Below are 17287 nucleotides of genomic sequence, written 5' to 3'. Positions count from 1 at the left end.
ATCATTTTTTCCTTTTAATTACCATTATTTATTTCAGGTAACGAAAATATTTTTTCAATATCAGTTTTCGTTTTTTCGTTCGTTTATAACCTTGGCCTTCAGCATTTAAATGCTTGTAGAATAATTATTTGTGAGAACATTATAGTTGCCACATTTCATGTCAATTGTGATTTGCACCGCAATCAAAATTTGTCCTCCGCATTTACCCATCTGTGCAGTCAGAACACACACACACACACACACACTAGTGATTACTAGGGGGCTGTGGTGCACACATGTCCAGAGCGGTGGGCAGCCCTAGCCCAGCACCCAGGGAGCAGTTGGGGTTAGGTGTCTTGCTCAAGTCATGGCGTCAGGCCTGGGAATCAAACCCACGACCCTCCGGTCACAACCCACAATTCCCTAACCACCAGACCATGACCATATAGATTATTGATCTTGATGTCAAATAAATACATTTTTACTATTTACTATCAGCATATCTGAAGGTGGCATAGTTCATGTTGGTTTAGTGCAAACAAATAAAATTACTGTCATCATGTGTTTCTGTTGTTTTAGAGATGATATCTGCATATCAGCAAAAGCTCAAACGCAAACTACTGGAGAAATACAAAAAAATTCATGAAGGAATCTCAGATCATGGAAGCTCAATTCTTCTGAATGAGATCTTCACAGAGCTCTACATCACAGAGGGAGGGAGTGGAAACATCAATAATGAACATGAGGTGAGACAGATTGAGACAGCATCCAGGAGACCAGCAACACAGGGGACACCCATCAAATGTAATGACCTCTTTAAAGACAAACCCATCAGAACAGTGCTGACTAAAGGAGTTGCTGGAATTGGGAAAACAGTCTCTGTGCAGAAGTTCATTCTGGACTGGGCTGAAGGAAGAGCCAATCAGGACGTCCGCTTCATATTTCCACTTCCTTTTAGGGAGCTGAATTTGATAAAGAAGGAAAAGAATCTGATGGATTTGCTTCATCACTTTTTCCCAGAAACAAAAACATTACAGTTAATAGACTGTGATGCTTATAAAGTCATTTTTATCTTTGATGGTCTGGATGAGTGTCGACTTCCTCTAGATTTCCATAACAATGAGAGCTTATCGGACATAACGGAGTCGACCTCAGTGGATGTGCTGCTGACAAACCTCATCAAGGGGGATCTGCTTCTCTCTGCTCTCCTCTGGATAACCTCTCGACCAGCAGCAACAAATCAGATCCCTCCTGAGTGTGTTGACATGGTAACAGAGGTACGAGGGTTCAGTGGCCCTCAGAAAGAGGAGTACTTCAGGAAGAGAATCAGTGATCAGATCCTGGCCAATAAAATCATTTCACACATGAAGTCATCAAGAAGCCTCTACATCATGTGTCACATTCCAGTCTTCTGTTGGATTGCAGCAACTGTTCTAGAGAGCATGTTGGGTGAAGCAGAGAGTGGAGAGATCCCCAAGACTCTGACTCAGATGTTCACACAATTTCTGATCTTTCAGATCAAATACAAGAACAGAAAGTACCATGGAAAAACTGACACTGATCCTCACCAGACTAGAAATATTGTTCTGGCACTGGGAAAACTGGCTTTCCAACAGCTGGAAAAGGGCAACCTGATCTTCTATGAGGAAGAGCTGAGAGATTGTGGCATTGATGTCAAAGAAGTGTCCGTGTACTCAGGAGTGTGTACCCAGATCTTCAGAAAGGAGTTTGAACTGGAGAAGGTGTTCAGCTTTGTACATCTGAGTGTTCAGGAGTTTCTGGCTGCTTTATATGCATTTCTCTCCTTCATCTCCAACAACACAAATGTGTTGGAACAGAAAAAGAAAAGACTCTTTAAAAGATCAACAATGTCAACAATGTCTGTCTTCCTTAAGAACGCAGTGGACAAGGCCTTACAGAGTGAGAATGGACACCTGGACCTTTTCCTCCGCTTCCTTCTGGGTCTCTCACTGGAGTCCAATCAGACTCTCTTACGAGGTCTACTGACACAGACAGGAAGCAGCTCTCACAGCACAGAGGAAACAGTCAAGTACATCAAGGAGAAGATCAGGAAGAAGCTCTCTCCAGAGAAATCCATCAATCTGTTCCACTGTCTGAATGAACTGAATGATCATTCTCTAGTGCAGGAAGTTCAGACATACCTGAACGGAGAAGATTACAATAATCTCCGTGGAGCTAAACTCTCTCCTGCTCAGTGGTCAGCTCTGGTGTTTGTGTTGCTGAACTCAGAAGAGGAGCTAGATGAGTTTGTCCTGAGTAAATATTACCGATCAGAGGAATGTCTACGGAGACTGATGCCAGTGGTCACAGCATCCAGAAAAGCTGAGTGAGTATTTTTATAAAGACATTACAGCACTGGGGGGAGTTTCCCAAAAGCATCATAGAATCAGTACAAAATCATAATAAGACTTGTAACACTGTAGGGAGTTTCTGTACTGGGGTTATTGATCCCTCCCACCAACAATTGAAACAGATAAATTAGAAATAATAATGTGTTGGTGTAAGGTCATGAATATGCATAACCAATTTAATACAATTACTGACTTTAGCATTTACATTACATGATGTTATCTGAACAACAGAGATTCACACACATTTCCTATAGCACAAGACTGATTAGCATAACACAACTGCACATTACAACTTGTTATATGAGACAATACATGTTAGAAATGACAGAAATGCAGCATACAGAGTACAACCTGAATGTTACCTAATAGATGGACAGAAGGGGAAAGTAAGAGTGAGAGAGAGAAAGAGAAAGAGAGAGGGGGAGAGAGGTGGGGGACTGAGAGGGAGGGAGAGAGAGAAACTACACAACACAAACTCCAATGCTATTTGACCCTAAATTGAGACTACACATTAGTGACCTACATGACAACAATAAATGAGAAGAAACTGAGGATGATGATGATAATGGCTCAGTGAGCTCAGTCTGGTCATTGAAATTGGCCGACACAGTCAGAGCTGGTTACACAGAGAGACCAGACTGTGTTCCCACTGTAATCTCTCAGTAGTGGAGACAGAGCTGGTTACACAGAGAGACCAGACTGTGTTCCCACTGTGATCTCTCAGTGGTGCAGACAGAGCTGGTTACACAGAGAGACCAGACTGTGTTCCCACTGTGATCTCTCAGTGGTGCAGACAGAGCTGGTTACACAGAGAGACCAGACTGTGTTCTCACTGTGATCTCTCAGTGGTGGAGACAGAGCTGGTTACACAGAGAGACCAGACTGTGTTCCCACTGTGATCTCTCAGTGGTGGAGACAGAGCTGGTTACACAGAGAGACCAGACTGTGTTCCCACTGTGATCTCTCAGTGGTGCAGACAGAGCTGGTTACACAGAGAGACCAGACTGTGTTCCCACTGTGATCTCTCAGTGGTGCAGACAGAGCTGCACTTTCTTACTGAATGTTCTAAATTTGACCCCATTATAAATTAATTCTACAGGAAGGTAATGAGCGTCTCCCCTGAGTTCCAGCGCTGCAGTCACATTGAGAAAACCAGTGAGGACAAGAAAACAGATGATGATGATGATGATGATGATGATGATGATGATTATTATTATATTTTAATATTATTACTATGCTATTATATTATTATTATTATTATTATATTAAATTACATTATTATTACATATTTAGAAATCATCTTGACTTATTTTCCTGTTTTCCTATTTAAGTAATAACTCAATAATGCAAATAACGCAATTTCTAGTGCTCTATAATTGTGTCTATAACACTCTCTATAACACTCTCTATAATTGTGTCTATAACATTCTCTATAATTGTGTCTATAACACTCTCTATAATTGTGTCTATAATTGTGTCTATAACACTCTCTATAATTGTGTCTATAACAGTCTATAACACTCTCTATAATTGTGTCTATAACACTCTCTATAATTGTGTCTATAATTGTGTCTATAATACTGTCTATAATTGTGTCTATAATACTGTCTATAATTGTGTCTATAATACTCTCTATAATTGTGTCTATAACACTCTATAATTGTGTCTATAACACTATAATTGTGTATATAACACTCTATAATTGTGTCTATAATTGTGTATATAACACTGTCTATAATTGTGTCTATAACTCTCTATAATTGTGTCTATAATTGTGTCTATAACACTCTCTATAATTGTGTCTATAATTGTGTCTATAACACTCTCTATAATTGTGTCTATAATTGTGTATATAACACTCTCTATAATTGTGTCTATAATTGTGTCAATAACACTGTCTATAACACTCTCTATAATTGTGTCTATAATTGTGTCTATAACACTCTCTATAATTGTGTCTATAATTGTGTCTATAACACTCTCTATAATTGTGTCTATAATTGTGTCTATAACACTCTCTATAATTGTGTCTATAATTGTGTCTATAACACTCTCTATAATTGTGTCTATAATTGTGTCTATAACACTCTCTATAATTGTGTCTATAACTCTCTATAATTGTGTCTATAATTGTGTCTATAACACTCTCTATAATTGTGTCTATAATTGTGTCTATAACAGTGTCTGTGCCTCGTGGGAACCATTCCCACTCTCCAGTTAGCTAAACACCTCCACACAAAAGGTCACAGACACCAGGATGGGTTCAGACCCGTTTTTATATGGCAGGTGTGAAATTGTAAATGTAAATACAATTTACATGCTTTAGTATGCACATATACATAGTGGTTATGAATTCAGATTCAATATAAATTCAATATAAATCACAATATAACAATAATATAATCAATAATATAATCAATAATATAATATATCAGATTCAATATAAATCACACTAATTCTTTACATCGCTACACGATTCGTTAGATAACTCCTTATGACACGGATTAACCACTTACATGTTTCATAAGTAATTATTATTTATAATTATAACACCTATAACACAGTTTTACCTGGAATACTTACAGGGAATGCCTTCATGAACTTAACAGCTACAAAACAATACCCAGCCGTCTCTGCACCGCATGGTCTGAACAATTACTTCCTGGTTTCAACTTAAAGGGCCAGGCTACAAGTTACATTAATGGTGGAGACAGAACAGTGTCTATAATATTGTCTATAACACTGTCTATAACACTATCTATAATACTGTCTATAACACTGTCTATAATTGTGTCTATAATACTGTCTATAATATTGTCTATAACACTGTCTATAATACTGTATAATACTGTCTATAACACTGTCTATAATTATGTCTAAAATACTGTCTATAACAGTGTCTATAATACTGTCTGTAACACTGTCTATAATTGTGTCTGTAGTGGTTATTTCCTGTCCTGTTGGCCACGCCCTCCAGGTAGCAACACCTGTTCTTATCCACGTGGCCCATCCACTGCAACCAATAGGTGGAGCACACTCAAACAAAAAAGAAGAACACATGAAAAACAAAAACATACACATGAATAACCGTTTTGGCTCCTACACATCCGGCCCCTAAATGTTTAGTTTACAACAAAACATTTAAATGATATAATACGCAAGGAGCCAATGAATGAGAGAAAAAAGACGCACTTTACTTTCTAGGATCCTTCTAGGAGTAAGCAGAGCTTCGTCCTGTCCTGGATGTCCCCATATACGGGGTCAGAAAGCACCCTCACTTGCCTTTACAAGAATGCAACAAGATCTATAAACTGAGGTTTGCTATTTTGATTCTCCTGAAACTCACACACAAAGGAACGCCATCTTTCTCTGAGTTTATATGGCAGCTTCATGATCAAGAGTTTCATATTTGCAATAAGCAGAACATATTTTGAATTCATCACCATAATGTTCCAGTAGCAAGGATTTTGCCCTTTGATATCCTCTGTCTGGGCTCATGTGAAGACAACTTCTGACAAGAGCTTTGGGATGCCCACTTGTGTACTGATCAAGAAAATACAGCCTATCTGCACTATTATCAGTCTTTGGCTCAATCACATTTTCAAACGCTCTGAGGAATGGCCGGTACAATAAAACATCACCATTGAAGATTGGGATGTCTCTATGCGGGAGAGTAGAACATTGTTGCTGCTTAACAAGAAGGGATGTTATCTCATTTTGACATTGAAGGATGTTACTACATTTTATTGAGAAGACTAGAGGTCTGAACTGAACTTGTTTTCTTGTTTACAGCAAGTGGACACCATCCCTAGGACGAACACTTGGGGTTTGTGCCACAGAAAGGGCATTAAAAACGTTGCTTAATGACAGGAATTCACTCTCTTCCTGTTTTGTTAACATCTCAGCATAATATGCATTCATAGCATCCGTACCACACATTGGCTGCCTTTCAGCTGGTGGGCCTGGTCGTGGGTTCTTTGGTTGTAACTGTCTTTCAGCTGGTGGGCCTGGTCGCGGGTTCTTTGGTTGTAACTGTCTTTCAGCTGGTGGGCCTGGTTGCGGGTTCTTTGGTTGTAACTTGGCTGTTGGACTGGTCAACACAGCTGATTGTTCTTCAGTAGACCTGAGAATGACAAGTTTAGACGATGAAGCAACTAACTGTGTTTTTAGTTCCAGGGCTTCAAGTTTTTGTTTTAGTAATTGTAGTTCTTTGTTCAGTGCCTCCTCCTTTTCCTCCAGATCATGCTTTTCTTTCAGTGCCGCCATCTTGATGTCAAGATGTCTCTTAGAACATCGTCACTTTGGATTCACAAGGATTCACAAGATGGCTGCTGGTTTGAGAGGGGTGTGTAGATCTGGTCTGCAATCTAGTGACTATCTAATGAATATCTCAAAAACAACTAAACATCCAAGTATATTTTGAAGTTTTGTTGTTTGATAGTCAATTAATGATTAGATCTGCAAGATCATTTCTGCTAATTTTCACCCTTTAAGCAGTTTTGATTATATGTGCCTGAACAACTGGTAAAGGCCTTATGGATTACTAGGACTCTCAGTAACTACCAGGCAGTTAAAATGGCTCCAAGTTGGACTAAAGACATGGAAGAAGTTAAGGCATCTTTGAATTTCATGTCAGAAGAGCTCAGCAAGGTCGTGAAGCAACAGACAAGTTTGATGCATTTGATTGGAGAAATTCAACAACTGAAAGTAATTATCAAAGAAAAGGATGAAAAGATAGAAGAGTTGGAAAAAAGAGTGGAGGACTTGGAACAATACACAAAAAAGGAGGATGTGGTGATATCTGGACTTAAGACTAAATACCGCACATATGCAAGAGCAATGGCAGAAGATAAAGGGGAAGATGCACCTCCAGATGATCTACTCTCACTTGAGCAGCAAGTTATCAAGTTTTTTAGAAGTAAAGACATTTTGCTGGATAGTAAAACTATTGCTGCTTGTCACACAATACTGCAAAAGCGAAATGCAAGTTCAGACAAACCAAATAAAATACCAAGGATTATCATTCGATTTGTGAGTACAAAATATAAAACTGAATTGCTAAAAGCTGGGAAAAAAACTTAAGGGTACGAATGTGTTTGTGAATGAACACCTTACAAAGAAGAATGCAGAGATAGCTTACCTAGCAAGGATTCTGAAGAAGGAGAACAAAATACAAGCTACATGGACTAGGAATTGTAAAATATTTATCAAACTTAATGGGTCCCCTGAGCCTGCTAAAGTATTAGTAATCAAAAATGTTTCTGAGCTGGAGAAATATAGATGACACATATGACAATGGGTGAAAGTGGACACTTTAAGTGTTTGGATTTGAAAGATTACAAGTCGTATGATATAGAAGCTGATATAGATCCAGAGACAAATTTCAGTTATAATACTAAACACCATTGTGAATATTATTCTGAAGATAATTTCAATGTGGGGCTGGGAGGGTTTTCATTAGTTAATTTTAATAGTAGGAGTATGCAAAGTAATTTTTCTAAAATAAAAACATATTTGCAAACATTCAACGAGAAATTTAGTGTGGTAGCAATATCAAAAACTTGGTTAACTGAGGGAAATGAATTACTGGATGGCTTAGACGGATATCGAATGTTTAGTCAAAATAGAAATAATAAAAGGGGTGGTGGTGTTGCACTGTTTGTTAGGTCAGAAATGAAATGCAAGGTTTTTGCTAAAATGACATTTTCAGTTGAAAACTTGTTAGAGTGTTTATCTGTTCAAATTGAGGGTAATGGATCTGAGAATATGTTAATTAGCTGTGTCTATCGAAGTCCAGGCTCAAGTATAGATGAATTTAATGAGAAAATATCAGAGATGTACGAGAGGTGTAATGAGAAATTTATGTGTATTTGTGGGGATTTCAATATTGATTTGTTAAAATATAATGAGCATATCAAAACAACTGAATTTGTAAACTCAATGTATGGCTTAGGTTTTTATCCATTGATATTAAGACTTACTCGGATAACTAAAGACAGTGCCTCATTAATTGATAATATTTTCATAAATAAATTTAAAGACAAAAAGTGGATTATTGATAACTGATATTACTGATCATTTGCCAGTGTTTACTGTGTTGGATATTAGTCCGTTTAATTTAAATTTGACAGCCAATTTTTAAGGCAACGAGAGTAAAATTACCTGAAGCTGTGGAAAGTATGAAAGCAGAATTATTAACTTATAATTGGGAAAATGTTTATGTTGATGATGTAAATGACTCATATAATGTGTTTATGGAAATATTTGGAAGTATCTACAATTATTATTGTCCCTTTAAAAAATATAAACAGACATTGATAAACAGAATGAATCCCTGGATGACAAGGAGTCTGGAGTATTCTTGTAAAAAGAAAAATAGGTTATATAGAGATTTTATTAAGTGTCCAACTCAGGAAAAAGAAAAAATATATAAAGTATATAAAAATAAATTAACGTCAGTGTTGAGAAAGCAAAAAGAGTATTATTATGATCAACTACTACAAAAACACAAATATAATATTAAAGAAACCTGGAAGGTAATTAATAGTGTTATTAAAAATCATAGGGACAGAGATTTTCCTATATATATTAAATATGAAAATACCACAATAGAAAATAAAGAGGATATTGTTGAAGTCTTTAATCAGTTTTTTGTTAGTATTGGTCCTAATTTAAACAATGAGTTGCCAAAGATTAATGATGGAAAAGTAAATTATACATTTAATAATATAAATACAATGTTTCTTGCAGGAGTGAGTGAAAGTGAAGTCATTGAAGTAGTTAAAAAATTTAAAAATAAAAAATCTATGGACAATAATGATATTGATATGGCTATTGTGAAAGATGTTATTTATTGTATTATTAAACCTCTTACTCATATTTGTAATAGATCATTTTTAACTGGAATGTTCCCTGACAAAATGAAAATAGCCAAAGTGTTTCCAGTCTATAAAAGTGGTGATAAGCAAATCTTGACAAATTATACACCTATATCATTACTACCACAATTTTCAAAAATTCTGGAAAAGATCTTTGTAAAAAGACTGGACTCCTTTCTTGATAAGAACAATATTTTAAATGCGCACCAGTACGGCTTTAGGGAAAACTGCTCCACAACTTTAGCTGTTATGGAATTTGTGGAACATGTTGCCGCAGCAATTGACCAGAAACTTAATACAGTGGGTGTGTTCATTGATCTACGTAAGGCATTTGATACTATTGACCATGTATGGCTCCTGGAGAAATGTGAGCATTATGGCTTACGTGGGATTACACACCAGTGGCTAAAGAGTTATTTGAGTAATAGGTCACAATATGTACAAATTAATGACACAAAGTCACAAATTAAAACCATTAAATGTGGCCTACCTCAAGGGTCAGTTTTGGGGCCTAAATTATTTATACTTTATTTAAATTATATCTTTACAGTATCCAATAATTTGAAATTTATAATGTTCGCTGATGACACAAACTTTTTCTTTTCTGGTAAGGATATGGATGAATTAATAAAAATAGTAGGGAAAGAACTAGCTGGGTTAAAGAAGTGGTTTGATTATAATAAGTTATCCTTAAATGAAAACAAAACCAAATACATGATATTTTCTGGTAATAGAAACTATCATAATGTACAATTGCACATAAATGGGGTTGAAATTGAAAGGGTTTATGAAACCAAATTCTTAGGAATAATTCTGGACAATAAACTTAGTTGGAAGCCTCATATTGAATATATTAGAAATAAAATATCAAAAACAATTGGAATACTGTTTAAAATAAAAGATTTAATAAATGTAAAAGGCTTGTATATTATATACTCCTCCTTGATTATGCCTTATTTGTCATTTGTCATGTTCAGAAATATGGGGAAATGCAAATAAAACAACTATTGCAGTATTAGTTCAGTTACAAAAAAAAAGCCATTAGGATTATTAATAGAGTGGGATATTGTGAACCAACTAATACACTTTTTATTCAAAGTAATATCTTAAAATTTGAGGACACCGTATATATAAAAATATTAGAAATAATGTATAAAGCATTGAATAAAACTCTTCCTTCTGGGATTCTGAAGTTATTTAAGTTAAGAGAGAGTGAATATAATTTACGCGGTTTGTTAATTTTTGAACATGCTAAAGAGAAAAGTAAAGGTAAATCTAGATGTGTTTCAGTTATTGGTGAAAGAAATGAATTGAAAGATGAGCTCAAGTTATCTTCTTCTTTGGTGAGATTTAAAAGAGACTTAAAAAGTAAAATTATAAAAGGTTATACTTTTATGTAGATTTATATTTGTATATTGTATATATGTAATGTATGTATACATATGTGCATGTGAATGTGTATGCATATATTTAATTTGTATGTATATATGTAGAATATCCTTCTGTTTGTAGACTGAGAGTATTTGAATAGGGTAGGCAAGTATAAGCCTTGGCTTCAGCATACTCTCTTTTTTTTGGTAATTATTGATTTGTATTTGTAAATGATGTTCCTTGTTTATATTTGTAATTGTAAAAATTATCAAAAAATAAATCTGAATCTGAATCTTGATCATGATGGCTGCTCTTTCTGCCTCTGCACATATCTTTGCAGACACAACAGAGGAAACCCTTGATCAGGATACAGCACTGGAAACTTGAGATACGCTGTCCTTGGGATCGACCTCCACCTCTTGGGGTTCAACACTTCTTGAAACCTCAGATAGCCACTCAGATACAGACAAAAGAAAAACATTAATTTCTGCCATTTTAGGTTAAAACCAGTCACATTCATTTTGCTTTGCCTCATCCTCAGTCAACAGCTCATGATAAGCCCTGTGTATGGCTTTAAAGTCACCCAACAATTGTACATACTTCAGATGATTTTCTTTTACTTCCTGTACACGTCACATCTTCCATAAGTTCAACCAATATGTTTTTTCTTCTAGTTAAATGTGCAAGTTTTCCTTTTCTAGCATGCTTTAACTTGGTTGCCTGTTCTCTGTCTTCTCTTCCTAGGTCAGTGTTTAAGGGACTAGGCCTGACTTCTTCCTCCCACGTATTCATAGGATCAGCCATGCTTGTTTGTTAACTGCTTATCGTGAATTCATCCAACAATCCATAATCCACTCCTATAGCAGATCCTTTAAAATTTGAATGACATCACAAAATCCACTCCAATAGACATCCTCAGTTCTCAAATCAAACAGTGCTTTCCGAAGGCAGAGAGGGAAGTTCGTACCATGATCTCAAACAACCAGTCCAGACCAAGTGCCCCTCAGTTCCCATCCAGCTCATCCTTTTCTCACAATCTTCATCATTTCATGTTGAAGTTCTTTACTTGCTGGATGGATGCTATAGAAGAGGTCTTTGACTTGTTGTAGTGGTTATTTCCTGTCCTGTTGATAACCACTATGGTGGCTAAGCAAAAATGTCTGACTCTTCACATCCAAAAAAGATCCAAGGTCCACAGAAATTTGTTGTCCAACTTGAGAAATTATTTATTGTAAATAATAAACATAATGTTTTAGAAACTCCAAACATAACTGAAACTAAGGATTACAACTTAAACCAAAGATTACAACTGAAACAAAAGAAGAGAGAGGTGCATTGTCTGTGGCAGCCTGGCCTTCAGGATGTGAGGTCAAATACCTCTTCCTGCTTTGGCCACGCCCTCCAGGTAGCAACACCTGTTCTTATCCACGTGGCCCATCCACTGCAACCAATAGGTGGAGCACACTCAAACAAAAAAGAAGAACACATGAAAAAACAAAAACATACACATGAATAACCGTTTTGGCTCCTACAGTGTCTGTAACTCTGTCTGTAATTGTGTATATAATACTGTCTATAACACTGTCTATAATTGTGTCTATAACACTGTCTGTAACTCTGTCTGTAATCTCTTATCTATGTTATATTTATTTTTAGGTGTTTCATATTAGTTGCTTTGGCAACAGTGTATTTTATTACATTTATGCCAATAAAGAATTGTTGAACGAGAGAGAGAGAGAGAGAGAGAGAGAGAGAGAGAGATACAGACAGACCAGTGTTTGACACCACTGACCAATCACAACTCACCACATACTGACCAATCACAACTCACCACATGCTGACCAATCACAACTCACCACATACTGACCAATCACAACTCACCACATGCTGACCAATCACAACTTTGTTCTCCTCTATGGGTGTTTGTATTACCATGTTTTGGGTCTGTCTGGGTTCATGTGCTTCCTGTTGGATTCTGGGGGGAGGTGAGAGACAGTGAGGCGTGCGTGTGTGTGTGTGTGTGTGTGTGTGTGTGTGTGTGTGTGTGTGTGTGTGTGTGTGTGTGTGTGTGTGTGTGCGTGCGCACGTGAGCTTGTGCGTGTGAGGCGACGTGTGTGTGTGGGAGTGAGAGAGATGTTTGTGTTCATGTGTGTGTTGATGTGTAAGTGTGAGGAGTTTTTCTCCTTCTCTCTACAGTCTGTCTGGCTGCAGTATTAGAGAGGAAGGCTGTGCTGCTCTGTGTTCAGCTCTGAGGTCAAACCCCTCATCACACCTGAGAGAGCTGAATCTGAACCTCAATGAACCAGGAGACTCAGGAGTGAAGCAGCTCTCTGCTCTACTGGAGGATCCACACTGTACACTGGAGAAACTAGAGTGAGTTACTGACTCTTTACACACACACAAACATATATACACACACACATATACACACACACATCCTGTAACTGCTGCCATATGATTGTTAAGTTCAGTAAAATGGTTCAGAAAAAATAAAATGAATGTTTTTATACTTATGTTTTATGTTCTCCAAGTTCATTGTGGTGTTATGGAGCTGTGGAGGTGGGATAAGTGGAATTATTATCACAATATGAAAGTGAACCAGTAACTCTGTGTGTGTGTGTGTGTGTGTGTGTGTGTGTGTGTGTGTGTGTGTGTGTGTGTGTGTGTGTGTGTGTGTGTGTGTGTGTGCGCACACGTGAGCTTGTGCGTGTGAAGCAAGGTGTGTGTGTGTGAGAGTGAGAGAGATGTTTGTGTTCATGTATGTGTTGATGTGTAAGTGTGAGTTTTTCTCCTCTCTACAGTCTGTCTAGGTGCAGTATTAGAGAGGAAGGCTGTGCTGCTCTGTGTTCAGCTCTGAGGTCAAACCCCTCATCACAGCTGAGAGAGCTGAATCTGGAAAACAATGAACCAGGAGACTCAGGAGTGAAGCAGCTCTCTGCTCTACTGGAGGATCCACACTGTACACTGGAGAAACTAGAGTGAGTTACTGACTTACTGACTCTTTATACACACACACACAAATACACACACACTCACACACTCAACACACGTACACACGCAAATACACACACACTCAACACACGCACACACTCAACACACGTACACATGCAAACACACACACACGTACACACACACACACACACAAGTACACACACACACACACTTGTCCTGTAACTGCTGCCATATGATTGTTAAGTTCAGTAAAATGGTTCAGAAAAAAATAAAATGAATGTTTTTATACTTTTGTTTTATGTTCTCCAAGTTCATTGTGATGTTATGGAGCTGTGGAGGTGGAATAAGTGGAATTATTATCACAATATGAAAGTGAACCAGTAACTGTGTGTGTGTGTGTGTGTGTGTGTGTGTGTGTGTGTGTGTGTGTGTGTGTGTGTGTGTGTGTGTGTGTGTGTGTGTGTGTGTGTGTGTGTGTGTGTGTGTGTGCGCACGTGAGCTTGTGCGTGTGAGGCAAGGTGTGTGTGTGGGAGTGGGAGAGATGTTTGTGTTCATGTGTGTTGATGTGTAAGTGTGAGTTTTTCTCCTTCTCTCTACAGTCTGTCTTACTGCAGTATTAGAGAGGAAGGCTGTGCTGCTCTGTGTTCAGCTCTGAGGTCAAACCCCTCATCACACCTGAGAGAGCTGAAACTGCACCACAATAAACCAGGAGACTCAGGAGTGAAGCAGCTCTCTGCTCTACTGGAGGATCCACACTGTACACTGGAGAAACTAGAGTGAGTTACTGACTTACTGACTCTTTATACACACACGCACACACACGCACATACAGACACGCACATACACACACGCACATACACACACGCACATACACACACGCACATACACACACGCACATACACACACACACATCCCCACACACACACGTACACACACACGTAAACACACACACGTGTACACACACACACGTACACACACACATACATACACACACACACACACACACACGCACACACACACATCCTGTAACTGCTGCCATATGATTGTTAAGTTCAGTAAAATGGTTCAGAAAAAATAAAATGAATGTTTTTATACTTTTGTTTTATGTTCTCCAAGTTCATTGTGATGTTATGGAGCTGTGGAGGTGGAATAAGTGAAATTATTAGCACAATATGAAAGTGAACCAGAAACACTGTGTGTGTGTATGTGTGTGTGCACGCGCACGTGACCTTGTGCGTGTGAGGCAAGGTGTGTGTGTGGGAGTGAGAGAGATGTTTGTGTTCATGTGTGTGTTGATGTGTAAGCGTGAGTTTTTCTCCTTCTCTCTACAGTCTGTTTGACTGCAGTATTAGAGAGGAAGGCTGTGCTGCTCTGTGTTCAGCTCTGAGGTCAAACCCCTCATCACACCTGAGAGAGCTGAAACTGAACTGGAATAAACCAGGAGACTCAGGAGTGAAGCAGCTCTCTGCTCTACTGGAGGATCCACACTGTACACTGGAGAAACTAGAGTGAGTTACTGACTTACTGACTCTTTATACACACACACACACACACACACACACACACACACACACACACACACACACACACACATCCCCACACACACACACACACTAAAACACACACGTACACACACACGCACACACACATGTACAGACTAGGGATGTACATCTTCACCACTAAGCTAGATTCGATACACATCTCAATTCACTGCCACCAATGCGATATAACTGCGATACTCTGAAACCCCTTGTCGATACGATGCGATACAAATCACTCCTGTTCATGATATGATGCGATTAAAAAATGATTGGTAACGATATGACTTATTATATGAGGATTCGGTTTGATAAGTTAGTTGAGGTTTGAGGATGTATTGGCCTAACCCATCAGTTTTCTTAACTCAATAGCACAATTCTACTTTACTCTCTATTAACATAGTGAATTATTCTGCCCCTGCTTGTGTGTGTGTGGCTACTAGCTCGGCAGATAGACAACAGTTTCTCAAGAAAAGCCGGATGCCGAAGTTCTCTTCAAAAGCTTTACTCAAGACTCACTGTAAAACTATAAAGCAGACATACAAAATATATCTTAGTTACCTTCGTTTCCTTAGTGCAATTGTGTAACACTGTACATTAATGGGAACCGAACTGTTAGCTTAAAGGCTAACGTCTATGGAAAAATCCATATATATGCTAGCGGTTAGCATTTACAGTTAACTGAAGGAATATATAACTTATTTTCGTTCCTTAACCAAGGTTTACATCAGACGTAATCTCAGTATAAAGTTATACAACAACTAAACACAATAATACTCACAGGCAAATGTTTTCCTGGTCATATAATGCAGAGAAAGAACTGTGACTGTTTCGTTCCTTCATACAACCCGAACTAACTACGGGAACACTGAAGGCTCAAATGAATGTTACTGCAACAAGTTCTGACCACTAGAGGTCCCCAATGTTTCCTTATGTTAATAACAGAACATCACACTCCTCGCCTGTTATAATGCTTTATAACACTATTCCCCTTTGATGAGTAAAATAACCTCGGAGACAGGCCTAGAATAAACCTTCTGATTACCCTGTCTGACTACCCTTATATCCACTTTGCGGACTTTGGAGTCTTTGCTGGGAATGGCATTCACCACCACTCCAACAGGTCACTCGTTCCTCTTGACTTGAGTGTCTTTTAGGAGCACAACATCCCCTTCTGACAGGTTTGGCTTGTCCACATGCCACTTTCGTCTTGGCTGAAGTGATGTCAGATACTCTTGACGCCAGCGTTTCCAGAATGCATCAGCCAAAGCCTGGACCTGTTTCCACTGCTTGCTGTAGAGATCTTTGAGGTTGTACTCTCCTGGTGGTGGCGACACTGGATCAATCTTCTGTGTCAAGAGCATTGCAGGTGACAGAACAGTGGGCATATCTGGATCGGAAGAGACGGGAACCAGAGGTCTGGCATTCATGATGGCCATAACTTCAGACATGAGAGTCACCAGAACCTCATGAGTCAGGTGAAGTGTTTTTGTCTTAAGCAGCAGGGCATCTAGAATTCTACGAGCGACACCTATCATCCGCTCCCACACTCCACCCATGTGTGAGGAGTGAGGAGGGTTGAATGTCCATGTGCTGCCTCGGTCTTGAAGATAAGTTGTTAGTTTGGGGTCTTCAGAGTTTATTTTAAGCTCCTTGCATGCCCCAACGAAATTTGTTCCTCGGTCAGAACGGAAGAGATGAACAGGACCACGGACAGCTGTGAATCTTCTCAGTGCACTTACAAAGCTTGAGGATGACAGAGACTCAAGCACTTCAATGTGCACAGCTCTTGAAACAAGGCAGGTGAAGATGACCGCCCAACGTTTATTCTCTGCGATGCCACCCCGAGTTCGTCTTGCACTGATGATCCAGGGGCCAAATACTTCGACACCCACATTTGTGAATGGAGGACCTGGATTGAGTCGTTCAGCAGGTAGGTTTGACATATTCTGTTCTTCCATTCTTCCTCTTAACTTGTTACAAATCACACATTTACGTATGATGTTTGACACCAGTCTTTTGCCTCCAATGAGCCACAGACCAGCAGAACGGACAGCACCTTCTGTAAGATGCCTGCCTTGATGTGCGACCTGTTCATGGTAATGCCTTACCAATAAGGTAGCTATGTGGTGCTTCTTGGGGACAATGATCGGGTGTTTCTCTTCCCAGGGTATGTCAGCCAAAGAGATGCGCCCTC

At 38.6% G+C, this 17287-nt stretch overlaps 2 protein-coding genes across 7 annotated transcripts in view; both read left to right on the top strand.

Annotated features, from left to right (window-relative positions):
• Positions 1-17287, top strand: part of LOC143487654 (sialoadhesin-like) — a 178546-nt gene that overhangs the window by 107260 nt on the left and 53999 nt on the right. The window lies entirely within an intron of this gene.
• LOC143487641 (NACHT, LRR and PYD domains-containing protein 3-like) overlaps positions 1-17287 on the top strand; it is a 61144-nt gene that overhangs the window by 35946 nt on the left and 7911 nt on the right. For 5 of the 6 annotated variants that reach the window (XM_076986692.1, XM_076986695.1, XM_076986691.1 and 2 more), the window contains exons 4-8: positions 559-2326; positions 12797-12973; positions 13402-13578; positions 14152-14328; positions 14884-15060. In XM_076986692.1, the coding sequence (XP_076842807.1) occupies positions 559-2326; positions 12797-12973; positions 13402-13578; positions 14152-14328; positions 14884-15060 (2476 nt within the window). Of the gene's footprint in view, positions 1-558; positions 2327-12796; positions 12974-13401; positions 13579-14151; positions 14329-14800; positions 15061-17287 lie in introns of those variants that run through there. The other variant, XM_076986696.1, reaches the window with a different exon arrangement.

The sequence above is a fragment of the Brachyhypopomus gauderio genome, unplaced genomic scaffold (genome assembly GCF_052324685.1).
Source record: "Brachyhypopomus gauderio isolate BG-103 unplaced genomic scaffold, BGAUD_0.2 sc49, whole genome shotgun sequence".
In the NCBI taxonomy this organism is placed as follows: Eukaryota; Metazoa; Chordata; class Actinopteri; order Gymnotiformes; family Hypopomidae; genus Brachyhypopomus; species Brachyhypopomus gauderio.
Note: the sequence above shows the minus strand (reverse complement) of the source record. Positions and strands in the feature narration are given on the sequence as shown.